This window comes from Scatophagus argus, chromosome 9, assembly GCF_020382885.2.
Source record: "Scatophagus argus isolate fScaArg1 chromosome 9, fScaArg1.pri, whole genome shotgun sequence".
Lineage (NCBI taxonomy): Eukaryota > Metazoa > Chordata > Actinopteri > Scatophagidae > Scatophagus > Scatophagus argus.
In genome coordinates, this window is record NC_058501.1 from 12,637,889 (window position 1) to 12,656,178 (window position 18,290).

Consider the following 18,290-nt stretch of genomic DNA (forward strand, 5'->3'; position numbering starts at 1 on the left):
AATGCAGTTGCAAATTAACAATTTTTTTGGTATAACATTTTAATTCAATGGCAAGTTTGTGAAACATCTAATGACATAGGCTGCCTTAAACTGTCAAAAAATGTTTTATTAATTTGAAGGAAACAAGAAGACTCTTTGTTCTCTTCACCTTAACAACTAATACAACTCTGTTCGAACCACTGACACATTTAAATGATGTTATCTTATATGTGATCTTTGACTGAACTGTGCCTTTAAGAAACCCGAGAACATATCAGAACGTGATTTTAGTAATTTGTCTTACGATAATGTCAAACAAATACAACAGAACGGTTATAAACATATAATAATGGCGTATTGTATCTTCCCATATTTCTTCATATAGAAACATATACAGAATAGTGAGGCTATACCTAAAACTGAGCCATAAAGTAGCGGAACTGTTCGTAACATTACGCTATTTCCCAACGACTTCATATATCAGACGCACGAGGTGCATTTGATTGGGAACAACAAGAATTTCAGGCGGGTGGAGTTTCTTCTAGCACGTTGACATTTAAGAGCCGCCCCAATTTCGTACTGTAACGGGTGACGGAGATTTTTAAAATAAGCACGCTAGCAGAAGTCTTTTGGTGAATCGTTTTTCATGTTAATGTAACAGCGATCTGAGTTCAATCTTAACGAAGTTACCACTAAATAACTTTCAATTTCAGCGATAGTAGGGGTCACACGATTGGTGACCGACAACAGGATAATAGTTTCGGATATATTTAAGTGAAAGTAACATTATCTTTAGCTAGCCTGTGCATGGACTGGAGTGCCATCGTTAGCCTGCCTTCTGTTGACATCATTTGAGCTTTTGTGGAGATTTACGTGAATTAAGACATGTCAGAGTCTGGACACAGTCAGCCCGGGATCTACGGGCAGGGACGCAGGAGGAGGCGACGCCGGGGAGACAGAGATGCTGGACCTCCAGGGCAAAATTTGTCCGGACCTAGTCGTGATCGTGAATACCAACCTAGAGAACGAAGGGTAATACAAACACATATTCAACTACTACGTAATAACGTTTGTACTTCAGAACCGGAACTCACTATCATTTGTCTGTTTAGGATGGTAGCGAGGATCCGCCAGGCCCACTCATTCAGAAGACCCCCATCATTCTTGCAAAGCCCCCCGGGGAAAGGGTACGCTTCCTCTGGTCAAATGACTTTTTCTAACTGTCTTTTTAACGTTTATGAACACACAAACAATTGAATAACAATGACACGAGAATACTTTGCTTTGTCAAGGTAATACTTAGGATAGGATAGTAAGATTGACCCCCCCACTCTCAACTCATTTGATAAGATAAGATAAGATAGGCCTTTATTAGTCCTGCACTGAGGAAATTCACATTGTTACAGCAGCACAAGGATGGCAAAATAACGGTGCAGGTAGGAGATGAGTAAAGAATATACAAAGTAAACAAATACGGGGATATTTACACCCTTTTTTCAAGAAGCACACTTTTCAAGAACATACACAAAGACAATATTTACAGTATTTCACAATTTTTGAATTGTTAGCAGCGGTAAAGATAATGTAAGAACTTTATAGATCACGCAGGAAATTGTTGGAAAGCTCCTTCACACACTTGGGGTGAAACAGCCTGCCACTGAAGGAGCTGCCCAATGCTGTCAGAGTCTCATGCAGGGGATGAGAGTCATTATCCTTATCTTCCTCCTCAGATCCCTCTGAACAGCCTTCAGCCCCTCCTTGTTTCTTGACTTAAAGGCCCTCTATAGACCTATACTGTTACTTGATCTTATTTAAGGCCAAGCCATCACAGAGTGCTCATGTCAGTGGAGCTCCAGTCCTGGAGAAGCCCATCATGCTGATGAAAGCCAGAGATGATGGAGTGAAGCCGGGGACCCCTCCAGAGGCGGCGGCTCAGCCTTCTGGTCCTGGACCCTCCAAGATGGAGAAAGAAGGGCAGCGACCCACACAGCCTGTATACCAGATCCAAAACAGGGGAATGAGTGCTTCTGCATCAAGCAGCGCTGTGGACCGTGAGTTACACAAAAATAGTTCACAAAAGTAACATTTTTTTCCACTAAATGTTGGTTACGGTGATGTTGAGAGATGCTCCACTGGGACGCACACATTAAGTCCAAATTACATTTGAAGAGAAAGTAAAAGTAAATCTTTCCGTTTGACTTCCAGCCATGGTTGGCCAGTCTAAACTCCTCCCTCCAGAGAAGATGAAGCACAGCATTAAGCTAGTGGATGATCAGATGAATTGGTGTGACAGTGCCATGGAGGTGAGTTAATATTGAATGACTTTAGTTGATTGTGGAGCAGTGGAGCCGTTGTATGAAATGTTTTGATAAGCTTTTCAACATATTGCACTGTAAGGAAGTTGTATTTTGTTGTGATGTGTTGCAGTATCTCAGGGACCAGACAGATATGTTGGTGGTGGGAGTCATTGGCCTGCAGGGAACTGGGAAATCTACCATCATGTCACTGTTATCTGCCAACACTCCGGAGGAAGATCAAAGGTAAGGTTGGTCTTAACATCAGCAATAAGCTGTAAACTGCAAACTTATGTGTGACATATACAACTTTGATTCCAAAAAAGTAGGAACGCTGCGTAAAACAGAATGCAGTGCTTTGCAAATCACTTACGGACTATATTTAATTGAATACACTGCACATTATTATATACATAAATGTTCAAACTGATACATTTTATTGTTTTTTGTAAATATACACTCATTCTGAATTTGATACCTACAATATGTCCCCAAAATGATGAGGGGCATAGGGTTAGGGTTAGGGTTACTGCTTTGTAACGTCACTTAGAACACTAAGTTGTTGAGGTTTTGAAAGTGAAATTCTTTCCCTTTCTTCTTTGATATACAAGTTCAGTTGCTCAGCAGTCCATCCTCTTGATGGTAGTTTGTGCCTTCAAATCCAAAGAACTGTTTGACTGTGTTCCCATACAGTTTTTTACGAAGTGGTGAACTTCACCCCATCCTTGTATATCTAAAAAGATCAGCAAATGATAATGTTTTCGTTTTATTTATGTTTTCAGCACCCCAATTGTTTTGGTATCAGTTTGTGTTAAATTCTGTTATTATCAAAACAATACAAAACAAATACATTTTGCACTTTTCTAAAGTGTTTTAAGAAAAAAAAAATACTCGTGAGATGAAGTCTGAGATGGAAAACAAGATAGTGTCAAAAAAAGTTGAGTTTAAGCTCAGGCTTATACAGTCAACATTAAAATAACAAAGACATAACACAAATCAACAGTAAATATGTTTGTTTATGCTTTCAAAATTCTATAAACTGCAAAAACTGGACTTAAAAAGTGACGGTACTCTTTCTGAAGACACACTTATCATGCACCGTTTTGTTTTCTCAGTTCTCACATCATTTCCAGTATGTGTGAAACTGTACAATGAACACACACCACGCTGACATAAAAAAAACTGCTAAGTAAAGTACTCATTTAGGCCATTACATACAATATATGGATGCATGTTAATTGAGGTTCTAGTCTATCTTTTATTTCTATATATTCATTTCTATCAAGAAAGTTCCCAGGTTTCCGGTTGTGTCCTTTGTTTGGAATACGCATGCATGTTTGTTCACACAGGGGTTATGTATTCAGAGCCCAGTCTCAAGAAATCAAGGAAAGAGGAGGAAACCAGAGCACAGGCATTGATTTCTTCATCACACAGGAGAGAGTCATCTTCTTGGATACGCAGGTAAGAGGAAGCACTGCGGATACAATGACACTTTCTTTTTCCCGCAGTGTTTTGTCAGCTTGCTTTCACAGTGTAAGTCATGAAGTATGTAAAGTAAAATGTCACCCTGGAATAGCACGAAGTTACAATAAGACTGCAAAATGCCTTGTTTGTTTACTCAGCCAATGCTCAGCCCGTCGATTCTGGACCACCTCATCAACAACGATCGGAAGTTGCCTCCAGAGTACAACCTCCCTCACACATACGTTGAGATGCAGGTCAGTGGCCGGCCTGCAGATGGCAGCGGGTGAAAACACATGTTGTTTATGTGAGCCGCATTAACTCTGGTACTTTCTGTCAACAGTCTCTTCAGATCGCTGCCTTCCTTTTTACAGTGTGCCATGTGGTCATTGTGGTTCAAGACTGGTTCACTGACTTAAGCCTCTACAGGTTGGTGCTTGGTTACCTGCGACAATGTTTTGTTACACTTGTTGACCGGATTATCAGAATAAAAGAGAGGGTAGTTCTCAGACAAGTCATGAAGATAACTTCAGTGTCTCCTATTGCTTGAGGAATGTTGAGTATTTCATGTTGCATCTTGAGAGGATATTTGTCTTCTGCTTTTTCATAAACTCAGTAATGCTTTTCTTTCAGTTGGTCTTGTAGACAACAAATGCAGGCAAAGCCAGACTTGTTGGAGATGACTGGCAATGTGCCCATTCAGCATGTGCAGAACATGTTCTCAATTATCTGTTGTCGGTATGACCTGCGGATGATAACGAATGATGTTGTGGTTGCTTGCATTCCCTTGGCTATGCAGAAGATCATTTTTTGTGGTTTACTTCAGATAACATCAACACGTTAGCAAAGTTGCTGGTTGCTGTCAAGTCTATTTTACACTGCTGACTTTACAGCTAGTTTCCATGTATTGCACTTGATCAGCACTTTTTGTGCTTTGTGTGAGTCCAGATGAAGCCCCAAACACATATGCTGTTTCTTAGTTGATTTTACAGAAAATGTACCATATATTGGATGGTGCAGTGGCTAGGGGGGTCCGGGTTCAAATCCTGCTCTGTGCCCTTCTGTGCAGAGTTTGCATGCTCTCTCTGTGCCTGTGTGGGTTTTCTGCAGGTACTCTGGCTTCCTCCCACAACCCCCAAAACATGCACAATAGGCAATGCTGCATTGCCCCTCAGTGTGAGCATGGGTGATTGTCTGTCTTTCACTGACTGGAGACCAGTTCAGGGTGTACCCCGCCTTGCCAGCTGCGATAGGCTCAAGCCCCCCATGACCCTGCACGGATAAAGCGGGTATAGAAAATAGATAGTTGAACGTGCTATATATTGATATTGTGTTCTATAATAACACATAACAGAGGTGTTTATGAGTTTCTCCCACTCCAACATCAACGTCACCTGTCTCATGCAGGCATTTTACCCTTGGTTCATGTTCCGTCTTTTACATGTTGAGGAGGTGATTCTTATTGCATCTCGTACGCCTGTGCATGCATGTACACTGTCTGATTATCTCTCCCACAGTGATGAATCGGTTGAAAGCATGGATCATTACTCAACCTTTGGAGCTATTGTTTTATGAATGCAGATGTTGGCACTGCGCAGAAAGTTTAATGCCGTGTTTCTGGATAGGTTTCTTCAGACTGCTGAGATGTTGAAACCCTCCACACCGTCTGCAAGCCATGACAGCACTGGCTCTTCAGGCAGTGATGATGGAGCAGAGTATTATCCTCATATAGGTGACTTTTTCATCCAGAAACAAACACTCTCGTACTCCAAACCGCATTTGGTTAATGAAGTCAAAGTTAACGTATCTCTTCTGTAAATTTTTTCTTTATTCAGTGTTCATCCAGAACAAGGCCAGACGAGATGATTTCTGCCCGAGGAATCTAAAAAATATGCATATGATTGTGGACAAATTAATGTCTCACTCTCATCTCAAATATAAAGGTTCAAAAACACACAAATATTCCCTGCCCACAGACATATATTCTGTTCACACTATGGCTATTTTTAAGGGCAAAAAGTTAAACTATATATATATATATATAATTTTATTTTACATACAGGTACATTGTCCATGCTGGACTGCAATATCTTCCCTGGCTTAGGGAAGGACTATCTGGAAACTGAAGTCAACATGTTTCTCCTTCCTGTGCAGGAGAATGACGGGGAAGATCATCTGACTAAAGCAGGTTACAGAGAATTAATCTTCACTTAAAATAAAACTCAGTTGTCCTCCTGTGTATTGTGTTAGATTGGAATTAATCTTTTGCCACGTTTAGGGTCGGGAACATACCCACTTTTCTCTTTGCTCCCGGGGTACAGAGGACATCCTCCTTTTTCTACCATGGTTTCAAAACTCCGCAGCCAAATGCTGGCCATGCCCCGCTGTCAGCTGTCACACACCATCCTCACTGAGAAGAACTGGTAAAAAAATCACATGCTTCACTTTGTGGTTTGCGGCAAAGCAGTTGTTCATACGACTATGAGGAAGTACCTCAGATTTTTTTTTTTTTTTTTCAACTTCAGTTCGTTACAAAACCAATAGCCTTTCCACAGGATGTGGGGGAGGGGTTGTCTCGCTCACTTTTCATTTCACTTTGCCTTCAGTTTTGTATTCAGGTTCTCTCACTAAACTCTTACTGAGCATTTTATGTTGAATTTAACCTGATTTTAAGTATCACCAATTTCATCATAATTACCTTTTGTTAACTTGAAACAGGAGAATCTCTTATAAATAGCCTGTTTGGTTAGATGACGGTTTACAGCTGAGTAGCTTCATGTATGCTTCATAAGCATGTATATGTGTGTGGGAGAGGCAGCTGCGTCAAAGCCAAAGTAACTCATTGTTTAATTAATCTAGAGATAATGTGCATGTTTTTATTCCCACCACTGACAAATGAAGGGTGCTAAGAATTTCACTCGACTGCTTCAAAACCGCATAATATATATCTGTAATTGATATTTAAGTCGGTGTTAAAAGTTGACTCTTTGTGCTTAAATTATGGATATCTACAAGAAACATTTTCAGTATTGACAAATTAATAGTTGATATCAGGAATTAACATTTTAACTAGTGAGAAATGAATTGAAAATAGAAAAAAATATCTTTGGTCATCTTTGGTCTCTATAAGGTTGTTTTCTTTTTACAGGTTTCACTACGCAGCTCGTATCTGGGACGGGGTGAAAAAGTCCTCAGCCCTCTCCGAATACAGCCGCCTTCTCTGCTGACACTTCGGTTGAACTCTTCTGTTCGTTAGCCGTATGGGCTGTTATGTCTGATCGTCGGGTCACAGGAAGGGAGATTTGGCTGGACCGACTTTCATTTGAGGGAAAAATGAAAATGAAAGCTTGGCCAGTGGCGAGACCTCACATGAAATGCTGGGATGGCACCTACTTCTGTCTCTACACTTTGGTGGGAATGAAAATTTTCAGGAGTCTAAATTTCCTTCCTTGGAAATGTAATTTTCAGTGAACGCAACTGCAACCTGTACATTAGTGATGAGAAGGAGGGACAATGTGATCATTTTGTTTTCAAACCATTGTTGACTGATGTTGTAAACTCAGTTTTCTGAGATGAAAATATCACCTTCTGCAAGATATTTTTTTTATTATAAAAAGAGTAATTGTCAGTAACTCAAATAAAATGAAATTCTAGGGAGAAGGATTTTATGTGTGGTTCTTAAATGACTTCTCATTGCACAGGTTTGTTGTAAAATTCTCTTACTGGGCAAAAGAAACAATGAAATTAACAGGGTAGTGAAGGTAAAAAGGAACTATGAAACTAACAGGGTAGTGAAGATAAAAAGGAACTGTGAAATGTCTCAACTACATTTGTGTGGTTTGCAGCTTTTGTTTCCTGTATATGGCACTAGAAGCTCCAGTTGTCCTTGTTTCATCAGTGCACAGGAGTAGAGCTGGTACAAGTACTGTGAGGGTATGAATGTTGGGAGATGTTGCTCATTGCCCCAACTTGCAAAAATGAGCCATTCAAGAACATCTTGATCTGCGTGTGTACCTGTATGATACTTTAATCCCTTTTTCCATTACAGGAGGCTCTGCAATTTTGAATACTGCATCATTGAATGGTACAAAGAAATTCTGTTTGTATTTGTGGGACTTGAATTTCCCTCTGGATCAATAAAGTATCCATCTATCTATCTAATGGAGTGATTTCAAGACAGGTCTGCTACTGATTTGTTTACAGGTCAAGAAAAATCAAACTGCAGGCTGGTGCCAGTAAAAGTAATTCTGACAGGCTCTTTACTCCTGCATTAATGTAAAACACATTAATATTTAGATCAACATTAATGTAAATTTACAAGCCTTTTTTAAGTTACATTTTTATCATTACTGAGGAGTGTCTTGATGACTACAAGAACTGTTCTTATGTGCTGGGAGTGAAAATTTGCAGAGGATTTCATGGGAAAAGGTTGCCCATCCCTGCCCTCGGGAAATGTCAGTTTCAGCAAACACAGCTGCACCCTGTACTGTAATAGTGAGAGAGAGAGAAAGAAAGTTTGATTGCTATTGACTATGCAGGTCACATAAAGATAAATTAAACTGGATACTGTCGTTTGTGAAGAGTCATGTGACTCTTGACTTCTGTCGTCTCCATGTCATAAAGTTGCCTCTCACCGCTCTTAGGAAATGTAATGATCAATAAGCACAACCGCACCCTGTGTGGTAGTGATGAGAAGGAATGGGATCATTTTATTTTCAAGCCATTGCTGGCTATGTGATGTTGTATCCTCAGTTTTGGGGTACTGACAGTGCACACACTTTCTGAAGATGAAAATAAAGAACTTTCTATTTCAATTTTCTTTAAGATATCAATAAAGAGTAATTGTGAATTGCTCACAAATAAAAAAAAACTTGGGGAGAAGATTTTATGTGTATTTCTAAAATATTTTTTGATTGCACTGGTTTGTTGCACTGTTCTCTTACAGGGCAAGAATGTTGTCAGTCTACAATAGCAATGCCTGTAAAATAGATGTCAAATAGAATGGACTGCAGCTTTCATTTCCCCTGCGTGATCATACATGCCCCACCTTTATATTAACATCCTTACCTGTTGCTTAAATCTACTTGACATTTGGTGAACAGCACAGACTAGGAAACTTTGCACAGTTTCATAATATTACTTTCACATACCCTGTTTTTTGTGTGACAGAAAATGTGCAGGATAATTATGTGCGTTCGGTATAACAAAACGTCGTGTATTAACCAAATGTGACAATGTTCTCACAAATTATTTAATGAAAATAGACCAGATTACTTGACATAATTGCTATTTGTGACTTGTTACGTGTATATGGATTTTAGACAATCTAATGAAGGGAAAAGCAAGAGCAGCTAAATAAGCTTAAGAAACAAATTCAGGAACAACAGTATGTGAACAAGAATAATGCATCTTCTCATCCACGTGCAGCTGATTTGTTTTACATTTACAAATACAGAAAAACACGTGGGGGGGAGTAAAGGCAAATCAATGCAAATTGGTCGCAGGAAAAGTACAGCCTGCGACACTTTTCATTTGGCTTTTCAAAGAAAATCTGGAATAACAAAAGGGAAGAAAATAAAGAAATATAAAGAAAGTGAGCATCACAAATGGTCAGACCATCACTCAGAAGATCTCTCCATATCTTACTCTCTTTTTCATTCTTTTTTGGGTTGTGCATCCAACTCTGAGTGAATGGAATACATGCATGTGGAAGATACATGAGAATCTGGACTTTCTGGTGCAGAAGCTATGCAAGCTGAAAGTGATCAACACAGTCAATCTGGATGATCTTGTGAAAGCCATCACATGCGACACACAAAAAACAAGCGCATGTATGGACAATTCTCTGAGTGCAAAGATCTCTCTTGCCCATCTCCATTCAGTATGATGCAGAAAGTAAAGTGTCTTATCTCCAATGGGCTCTCTCTCTCTCTCTCCCCACAAAGAGCCAGGGTCTCCTCTGAGATTTGAATGAATGTTAGGTCTCTGTGCAGTAAAGACTAAATGCAAAACAAGATTGAGTCAGAGGAGGTCAATTTAATCTTTACTGAGTGCAAAGCACAGGAAGCCCCTCCCTGCATGAATGCTTTGTATAAATAATTAAAAATAAGTAAGCTCAAAGATTTTACATGCAGGGATCTGTTAGTCAGTTTGAAATAGTTTATCTCAGCACAGAGCTTAATGTCATACAGAACAGTTGCATCACTTTTTGCATTTCCTTCAGTTTCTGTATTGCAAAGACAAAATTTTAATACACCATTATGCAATTAATTTTTCTTATTTGACAGGGTCTTTATTAAGTTATATTGGTTGTATAAAGACAATGCTGCCAATGCCAGAACAGGCACAGGGACACCTGAGTCTGTTGTGTACTTCATGGCATACTGAAAAAATGCAGGGCAGATAAAGTCAAGGCTGCGTTGTGGCCTAGTGTGATTTTTTAAAAGCTATTCTGTTACGTACAACAATGAGCTATTACATTAACGTTGAAATAAGGGACAGTTGCAATAACACTGAAACTTCTTGACATTTCTTGAGTTCACACAAGACTGGTTTCTTCCAGCAAGAAGGAGGGGTTAACTAAGAATGTGCAGTATGAATTTAACTACTGTAGCTAATTTCTTATTGGAGTAATACTGGCTCTTTTCTAGTGCATTAATTTAAAACGTTATTACATTACATTATTATTAACATTATTATTTAGATCATGACAATTTAACAACCAATACAACATCTTGATCAACCTAAATAAATTCATAAGGATTTTTTTAAGTTTCACATTTTGTCATTGAATGAAGGAGTGGTCTTAGATAAAGACAACTCCCACTGAGAGAGCAGAGAGCTACTTATAGCCAAATCAGATCAAACTGGCAGTCAGTTGCTTCCCACCATCGCAAAATGCATCTCCTCACTCTCATCTTTGGGATTGTGCTCCTCCCAAAAGGCAAGTTCTTGTTCTGTTGTTTGTTTGTTTTTTTCATGTGTGTGTTTTTAAGCTGTTTAATCTTTAACAAAATAGGGATTATAATTTTCATTGACTACATTTGAATCTACAAATGCAGCAGACTGAAGGTCATTTAAGGATAAATGCTGAATAACATTATAACCACACCCTACATGCAGTCTATGCGCAGATAATTTAGCCTCTTTTCCATTCTCTTGTGTTTGAAACACACATACAGACAAAGCTCACACACGTCAGAACTGCACATAACAGCAGCTGCCTCATTCTGTATAACTAGTATCTGTAGCTCTTCTTGTGATTTATTGTAATAGGAATAGTAATTAATAAATCTGGATTAATTTTGTTTGTTTTGTTATTATTTTGTCCACTCCTTTTAGATAAGAAAAGTCGATTTAGTTTAACTTATTTAAGTTTTATGTTTTATCAGCCACCACTCTGAAATGTTATGAGTGTTTAACTCCCGGAGCCTGCACAAACACAGAGACTGACTGCCCTTCTCAGTGTGGTGCGATGAGAATTGCAGCATATGCAGGTATGGTATTTTGTGGTGCACTGTTATTGTTGTAAAATAAAATAAAATAGACCTTTGCACTGGCTCAGTTTACAGAGAGTCCTGTTTTGTTGCAGGTGGATCAAAAGTGTCTGATATTGAGGTGAAAACTTGTGCTGTGGCTGAACAGTGTTTTGACGCTTCTATCAACTTTGGAATTGCCAAAACCATACTTACGACCAAGTGCTGCAGCTCCAATCTCTGCAACAACCAACCTGCCCCTGGTAACATACTTTGTCTATTGGTATTTAGTTGGTTCCTTGCACTGAGAGCTGTTTTAGACATTTAGTTACATTGGAAAAAACAGTATCTATGTGATATAATCATGCAGATTTGGTTGCAAATATGTGAGATGAACCATTTTCACATTATATGTTGATTACACTAATTAAGGCAAGCAGAAGAAATTTCATACTGAAAAAATACTTGTAGCTATTTTTTCTTTATGTTCAAACTTTAACACTAGTCAATTTGAGCCGTAACATAACAGGAGGGTTAACGCGCACACAATATGTTTGGAACAGTTACTGCTTTAACAAATTCCAAGACATGCTAGAACACAGGAAATTACTTTACCCTCCATCGCCATCTGCTATAGAGAAGCCGAAGGCCATAATATCTGCAACTAGCAACTACATTGGTGCAATTGTTGTTTCTGAGTGTGTGAGAAAAAGAGAGAATCCTCAGGTTCAAGGGTTTTATTGACTATAGGCCAATGATGCTCTCATTGTTTCCTGCATTTCAAAATCATTAAATGAAAATCAGACCACAAATAAACAAATGGCACAGATCCTTACATTTTCTATATCTGTTAATTTAATAGCTGTTAAAATTGTTCAGTGTGCATACAATATGAACAATACAATGTTCCACACTACAGAGATCCCCAAAACCACTCCCAATGGTAAAAAGTGCTATTTCTGCAATGGACAATCATGCACTGCAACTCTAAACTGCGAGGGTAATGAGGACCACTGCATCACAGGAACAGGTAAAATTTATACAGCATTAAACATCTAACTCTGTTATATCCTCAGCTCAGAGGGATTTTTAGTGATTCTGGTTGATGAATTAGAACTTTAAGATTGCTTGCTGACATTATTTTCATTCTCTCAGTGACTACAGGGGGAACAAAGACAGTCATGAAGGGCTGTGCCACCAAGCAAGTCTGCTCAAGTGAGGTTAATGCGCAGCTTATGGGGGCCGTTGGAGGAGAACTTAGCTGCTGTCAGGGGAACTACTGCAACAGCGCTATCAGCACCCGTGCTGGCCTCCTGCTCCTGGTGGTGCCGCTGATCTCTTTGCTCATGTTCTCTTAACTGGTGGAAACAACAACGTCAGTTTCCTTCCTTTTCCTCATCGACAAATGCCTTCATAGTGCTCACACCCATTCCTTTTCCGTTTAAGTGATGCATGAGAAAGTAATTAGCTTAGCAGAGAAAGATTTTATTGATTAAGGTTCCTCCTTTTCTCATACTTATATGAGAAAAGGAGGAACTACTACTAGTTTCTAACTTGCTTGTCTCCAAATATAATAGTAACTGTCTTACACAGAAAAATGTCTGTTTTTTCTGAAGTGAAACTAGAATAATTTAAAAACATGTGGATACACGTTTTGCTCTGTGTTCTATTTCTATGCTGAAACATATTTGTAGTAGGAATTATTGGAAATATTTCGGTGTTATTGATAAAAATAAAAATGATTTTTTATTAAAACTCTGCTCCAGTGTTTATTTATTTATTTATTTTTTAGTCCTTTCTCATAAACATTGAATACAGAGAATCTACAGAAAGTACTGAAGGGCATCATGAGTCACAGAGAATGTGAATACATAATTATCTTGAAAAATAAATACTTCCAGTGCAAATGTACCTATTTGCAAGGTCACACCTTATGTATCATAACAGCTTTTGAAATAACTTAAACTTTTGAAATATTGTATTGAATATTATATATGTCCAACAGGCCAGAAATACACAAATAAACGGTATAGCATATGTGGCAGAATCAAACAACAAGAGCCACTTGACATTTGAGTGGCCTGCTAAGAATTTTGATTTTTAACCTTCGTAACAGTAGTGTAATAATATGAAACTGAATCTGAGCAATGCCCAGTTATGATATGAACACGTGACCAAACACATTAAGTATGTAGTAGTCAAGATTTTTTGATTCAACTCAACATCAAGAATGTCTAGACTTTGTGACAGTATTTGTACTGCCACAGGCATGTGCATTAAGTGGTCAGGTTTCTTGACACGATGCTGTAGCTCAAAAATGATTTGAAATAATACTGCTAGTACATATTTTCACAACATGGGTATGGCCTTGAAAATTTTCTGCTTATCATCTTCATCATCATGCAATTCATTGACTTCACACTGGGGAGTGGAGTTTGTGATCCGATGGGTGGCAACTATCTGCTTTCCCCCTCATTAAGACTGTAGTCTGCTAAATAGCTGTGCGTACTGCCTCTTGGATGGACTGTGCCTCCCCCTGCAGGCTCATGTTGATTATGCTGACTGCTACAAACCATGCTTTCTGTGACTGGTCAGGGATCAGGTATTAAGTAATTTTCTAGGATATTTATAGAATGTAGTCACCACAGCAGTCAACACTTAGTGGTTAGTGTGGGGTTAAAAGTCTGCATGCACATACAACATAAACATGGAGCTTCTTTAAACTCCATATGAACTGTATCTTCAACCTCAGATGCTGAGCAACTAAAAGCTGTCCATTCCTGCTTGTGGAGCGCCTGCTCAGGAACTGTCTTACAGAGCTATCTCAGTGACTTGAATCTTAAATGATGCAACCAGATTGATAGTCAGTGATGGGTGGCAATTAAGACTTACAGAAAACAACAAATATTCATATCAGGGAATCAAGAAGCATATAGTTTTCCTCTACTAACTACAGTATAACCGACTTTGTAGGCAGTTCCAGAACAACTTGCTGATGGTAAGCATGAAAAATTTTGACGCAAGCAGCGCCGTAATTGATTTTTAGTTGTCTTTCTGGTGAAGCAAGTACGCTTCCTTGCATCCTTTTTCCTTTACCTTCTGGACCAAGATGCAAAAACTGGGCCAGCATAATTAACGTGTTCTAATCCATTGAGTGAATTGGAGAACAAAAGCTTGGGACAGGGAAACACATATGTATCCTCTGAAAATATCCTCTCAGTTAGAAACATTTTATCGACTGATTTGGTAGGGCTGCTGCGAAAACAGCATTATTGCAAAATGACTATTAGTGCATTATTACATTACTGTGGACTAGTCAAACTATGTTGTACCCCCTGTTTAGCATTTGACAGAAGAAACTAAAACTGGACTTGTGAATTCAAATGAGTTTATTTGCAAAAAAACTGAACATACCAGAGCACTATATATATTTATACCCCCTTGTCTCCAACCTCTTACCATAACACTTATCCTCTAACCTTTCTGTGGTTTCCTGTTCTTTCCAAGCTTCTACCAAAAACCTCACTCTCTATGTCCCAGGGTCCTTGGTTTATAACGCGGTTTGTCACTAACTTTCCAAGTGTCTGAACTCTAACTGTTCCCTTTCACAAAACATATTCACCATAAGACATTTTCACCATGAGATACATTCGCCATACTATTCATGCAATGATTTTAAATTCTCATAAGTTTTTGTATAAAGGGCAAAAGGCTTTTTGTACAGCATTTTTTAGCAGCATGTATTGCATTTCTAAATGCAAGAACCCTTGCAACCTTTGCAAGAACTCCAAAATATTTAATTCACATTAAGTTTAAAGCAGCTCAATGTCTGTCTGTGACATGTATTCCATGAAATGCTTGTGTGCTCATTCACCTGGTTCAGCCTGTAACCTGAAGTATTTAGAATTTGTTCCCGAGTCCACAGACAATCAATCATCGGTGCAAAGGAGTGAAAGTAGTGAGAGTATGTGTAGTATGAGTACTGCATCTTACTGGACTGCTGGCAGGAAAATCTATATTTGGACCATAGCAGTTTACCAACCAGTTTGTTTAAAATTACCCGATTTATTTTGAAATAAAGATCCTGCATGTCATTTCACCATGCACAGAAGTTGCCACAGTCGTTGCTCTGTGGCAAACACAGTCATGAGGCCTGTCTGTCATCATGTAGACACCCGATAAGTGAACTGAAAATTGTCCAAAAATGGTAATGAGCTGCAACTTACTGATAAGATAATTCAGAAAACATTTAGGCCTAAATTTTCAGTCAAGAGTTCATCAATGGGCCTCTTTATGCGTGGCAGTATGATAAAAAGAAAATATTTCTGACATAAAACTGCCCACATCAATGTCTGAGGATTATCGTGTGTAAGTAGAAAAATCTATTTTTTTCCCCTTTTTTTTCCGTTTTTTTCCCGGTGCTCTGAGCACCCCAAGCAAAGTGTTATCTAGTTCCATTATTCTCAAGTGAAGACAGACATCTCTACATCTGCTATCTCAAAAACTTGGCAACTCATACCAAACAATCTAGATGGATGCACCAGCACAGGTGAGAGGAAAAATATGCCTTTTTCATTTTGGGGTGAACTGTCCCTTTAAGTTTCACATTTTGTTACTATCAAAGGAGGAATGGAGGAGTGGTCTGAGTAAATAAAAGACAACTCCCACTCAGGAGAGCTACTTCTAGCCAAATCAGATCAAACTGGCAGTCAGTTGCTTCCCACCATCGCAAAATGCATCTCCTCACTCTAATCTTTGGGATTGTGCTCCTCCCAAAAGGCAAGTTCTTGTTCTGCTGTTTGTTTGTTTTTATATGTGTGTGTTTTTAAGCTGTTTAATCTTTAACAAAATAGGGATTATAACTTTCATTGACTACATTTGAATCTACAAATGCAGCAGACTGAAGGTCATTTAAGGATAAATGCTGAATAACATTATAACCACACCTTACATGCAGTCTATGCGCAGATAATTTAGCCTCTTTTCCATTCTCTTGTGTTTGAAACACACATACAGACAAAGCTCACACACGTCAGAACTGCACATAACAGCAGCTGCCTCATTCTGTATAACCAGTATCTGTAGCTCTTCTTGTGATTTATTGTAATAGGAATAGTAATTAATAAATCTGGATTAATTTTCTTCAGTTTTGTTTGTTTTGTTATTATTTTGTCCACTCCTTTTAGATAAGAAAAGTCGATTTAGTTTAACTTATTTAAGTTTTATGTTTTATCAGCCACCACTCTGAAATGTTATGAGTGTTTAACTCCCGGAGCCTGCACAAACAAAGAGACTGACTGCCCTTCTCAGTGTGGTGCGACGAGAATTGCAGAATATGCAGGTATGGTATTTTGTGGTGCACTGTTATTGTTGTAAAATAAAATAAAATAGACCTTTGCACTGGCTCAGTTTACAGAGAGTCCTGTTTTGTTTCAGGTGGATCAAAAGTGTCTGATATTGAGGTGAAATCTTGTGCTGTGGCTGAACAGTGTTTTGACGGTTCTATCAACTTTGGAATTACCAAAACCGTATTTACGGCCAAGTGCTGCAGCTCCAATCTCTGCAACAACCAACCTGCCCCTGGTAACATACTTTGTCTATTGGTATTTAGTTGGTTCTTTGCACTGAGAGCTGTTTTAGACATTTAGTTACATTGAAGAAAAAAAAAAAGTATCTATGTGATATAATCATGCAGATTTGGTTGCAAATATGTGAGATGAACCATTTTCACGTTATATGTTGATTACACTAATTAAGGCAAGCAGAAGAAGTTTTATACTGAAAAAAATACTTGTAGCTATTTTTTCTTTATGTTCAAACTTTAACACTAGTCAATTTGAGCCGTAACATAACAGGAGGGTTAACGCGCACACAATATGTTCGGAACAGTTACTGCTTTAACAAATTCCAAGACATGCTAGAACACAGGAAATTACTTTACCCTCTGTCGCCATCTGCTATAGAGAAGCCGAAGGCCATAATATCTGCAACTAGCAACTACATTGGTGCAATTGTTGTTTGTGTGTGTGTGTGTGTGTGTGAGTTAGAGAAAAAGAGAGAATCCTCAGGTTCAAGGGTTTTATTGACTATAGGCCAATGATGCTCTCATTGTTTCCTGCATTTCAAAATCATTAAATGAAAATCAGACCACAAATAAACAAATGGCACAGATCCTTACATTTTCTATATCTGTTAATTTAATAGCTGTTAAAATTGTTCAGTGTGCATACAATATGAACAATACAATGTTCCACACTACAGAGATCCCCAAAACCATTCCCAATGGTAAAAAGTGCCATTTCTGCAATGGACAATCATGCACTGCAACTCTAAACTGCGAGGGTAATGAGGACCACTGCATCACAGGAACAGGTAAAATTTATACAGCATTAAACATCTAACTCTGTTATATCCTCAGCTCAGAGGGATTTTTAGTGATTCTGGTTGATGAATTAGAACTTTAAGATTGCTTGCTGACATTATTTTCATTCTCTCAGTGACTACAGGGGGAACAAAGACAGTCATGAAGGGCTGTGCCACCAAGCAAGTCTGCTCAAGTGAGGTTAATGTGCAGTATATGGGGGCCGCTGGAGGAGAACTTAGCTGCTGTCAGGGGAACTACTGCAACAGCGCCATCAGCACCCGTGCTGGCCTCCTGCTCCTGGTGGTGCCGCTGATCTCTTTGCTCATGTTCTCTTAACTGGTGGAAACAACAACGTCAGTTTCCTTCCTTTTCCTCATCGACAAATGCCTTCATAGTGCTCACACCCATTCCTTTTCCGTTTAAGTGATGCATGAGAAAGTAATTAGCTTAGCAGAGAAAGATTTTATTGATTAAAGTTCCTACTACTAGTTTCTAACTTGCTTGTCTCCAAATATAATAGTAACTGTCTTACACAGAAAAATGTCAGTTTTTTCTGAAGTGAAACAAGAATAATTTAAAAACATGTGGATAAACGGTTTGCTCTGTGTTCTATTTCTATGCTGAAACATATTTGTAGTAGGAATTATTGGAAATATTTCTGTGTTATTGATAAAAATAAAAATGATTTTTTATTAAAACTCTGCTCCAGTGTTTATT

The 18,290-nt window shown here is 38.5% G+C and overlaps 3 protein-coding genes across 4 annotated transcripts; all 3 read left to right on the forward strand.

The window, feature by feature from the left end:
• Window positions 1-52: 52 nt before the first annotated feature.
• Window positions 53-7,391, forward strand: smg9 (SMG9 nonsense mediated mRNA decay factor). Of its 2 annotated transcripts, none has more exons than XM_046399391.1 (13): window positions 53-1,011; window positions 1,092-1,166; window positions 1,796-2,030; window positions 2,185-2,282; window positions 2,407-2,519; window positions 3,638-3,734; window positions 3,896-3,991; window positions 4,078-4,163; window positions 5,360-5,466; window positions 5,570-5,677; window positions 5,797-5,922; window positions 6,013-6,157; window positions 6,883-7,391. In XM_046399391.1, the coding sequence occupies exons 1-13, from the start codon at window positions 865-867 to the stop codon at window positions 6,959-6,961; spliced, it is 1,512 nt and encodes a 503-aa protein (XP_046255347.1). In that variant the 5' UTR covers window positions 53-864; the 3' UTR covers window positions 6,962-7,391. The 2 variants fall into 2 exon arrangements, with proteins under 2 accessions (XP_046255347.1, XP_046255346.1); XM_046399390.1 differs by having other exon boundaries at window positions 67-1,011; window positions 3,623-3,734.
• A 3,158-nt stretch (window positions 7,392-10,549) lies between these two features.
• Window positions 10,550-12,969, forward strand: LOC124064732 (urokinase plasminogen activator surface receptor-like). The gene is made up of 5 exons (XM_046399428.1): window positions 10,550-10,677; window positions 11,126-11,230; window positions 11,326-11,472; window positions 12,129-12,239; window positions 12,365-12,969. The coding sequence occupies exons 1-5, from the start codon at window positions 10,632-10,634 to the stop codon at window positions 12,565-12,567; spliced, it is 612 nt and encodes a 203-aa protein (XP_046255384.1). The 5' UTR covers window positions 10,550-10,631; the 3' UTR covers window positions 12,568-12,969.
• Window positions 12,970-15,880: 2,911 nt separating this feature from the next.
• Window positions 15,881-18,276, forward strand: LOC124064733 (urokinase plasminogen activator surface receptor-like). The gene is made up of 5 exons (XM_046399429.1): window positions 15,881-15,988; window positions 16,446-16,550; window positions 16,646-16,792; window positions 17,471-17,581; window positions 17,707-18,276. The coding sequence occupies exons 1-5, from the start codon at window positions 15,943-15,945 to the stop codon at window positions 17,907-17,909; spliced, it is 612 nt and encodes a 203-aa protein (XP_046255385.1). The 5' UTR covers window positions 15,881-15,942; the 3' UTR covers window positions 17,910-18,276.
• The last annotated feature ends 14 nt before the right edge of the window (window positions 18,277-18,290 follow it).

What these genes read in the sequence shown, in the direction of transcription:
- smg9 (XM_046399390.1), top strand. Translation starts at nt 865, where the DNA reads ATGTCAGAGTCTGGACACAGTCAGCCCGGGATCTACGGGCAGGGACGC. An exon ending in ATCAAGCAGCGCTGTGGACC is followed by an intron (nt 2,031 to 2,184) that starts GTGAGTTACACA and finishes TTTGACTTCCAG; the next exon opens with CCATGGTTGGCCAGTCTAAA. An exon ending in CTCTCATCTCAAATATAAAG is followed by an intron (nt 5,678 to 5,796) that starts GTTCAAAAACAC and finishes TTTTACATACAG; the next exon opens with GTACATTGTCCATGCTGGAC.
- LOC124064732 (XM_046399428.1), top strand. Translation starts at nt 10,632, where the DNA reads ATGCATCTCCTCACTCTCATCTTTGGGATTGTGCTCCTCCCAAAAG. An exon ending in GAGAATTGCAGCATATGCAG is followed by an intron (nt 11,231 to 11,325) that starts GTATGGTATTTT and finishes GTTTTGTTGCAG; the next exon opens with GTGGATCAAAAGTGTCTGAT. An exon ending in CAACAACCAACCTGCCCCTG is followed by an intron (nt 11,473 to 12,128) that starts GTAACATACTTT and finishes TCCACACTACAG; the next exon opens with AGATCCCCAAAACCACTCCC.
- LOC124064733 (XM_046399429.1), top strand. Translation starts at nt 15,943, where the DNA reads ATGCATCTCCTCACTCTAATCTTTGGGATTGTGCTCCTCCCAAAAG. An exon ending in GATTGTGCTCCTCCCAAAAG is followed by an intron (nt 15,989 to 16,445) that starts GCAAGTTCTTGT and finishes ATGTTTTATCAG; the next exon opens with CCACCACTCTGAAATGTTAT. An exon ending in GAGAATTGCAGAATATGCAG is followed by an intron (nt 16,551 to 16,645) that starts GTATGGTATTTT and finishes GTTTTGTTTCAG; the next exon opens with GTGGATCAAAAGTGTCTGAT.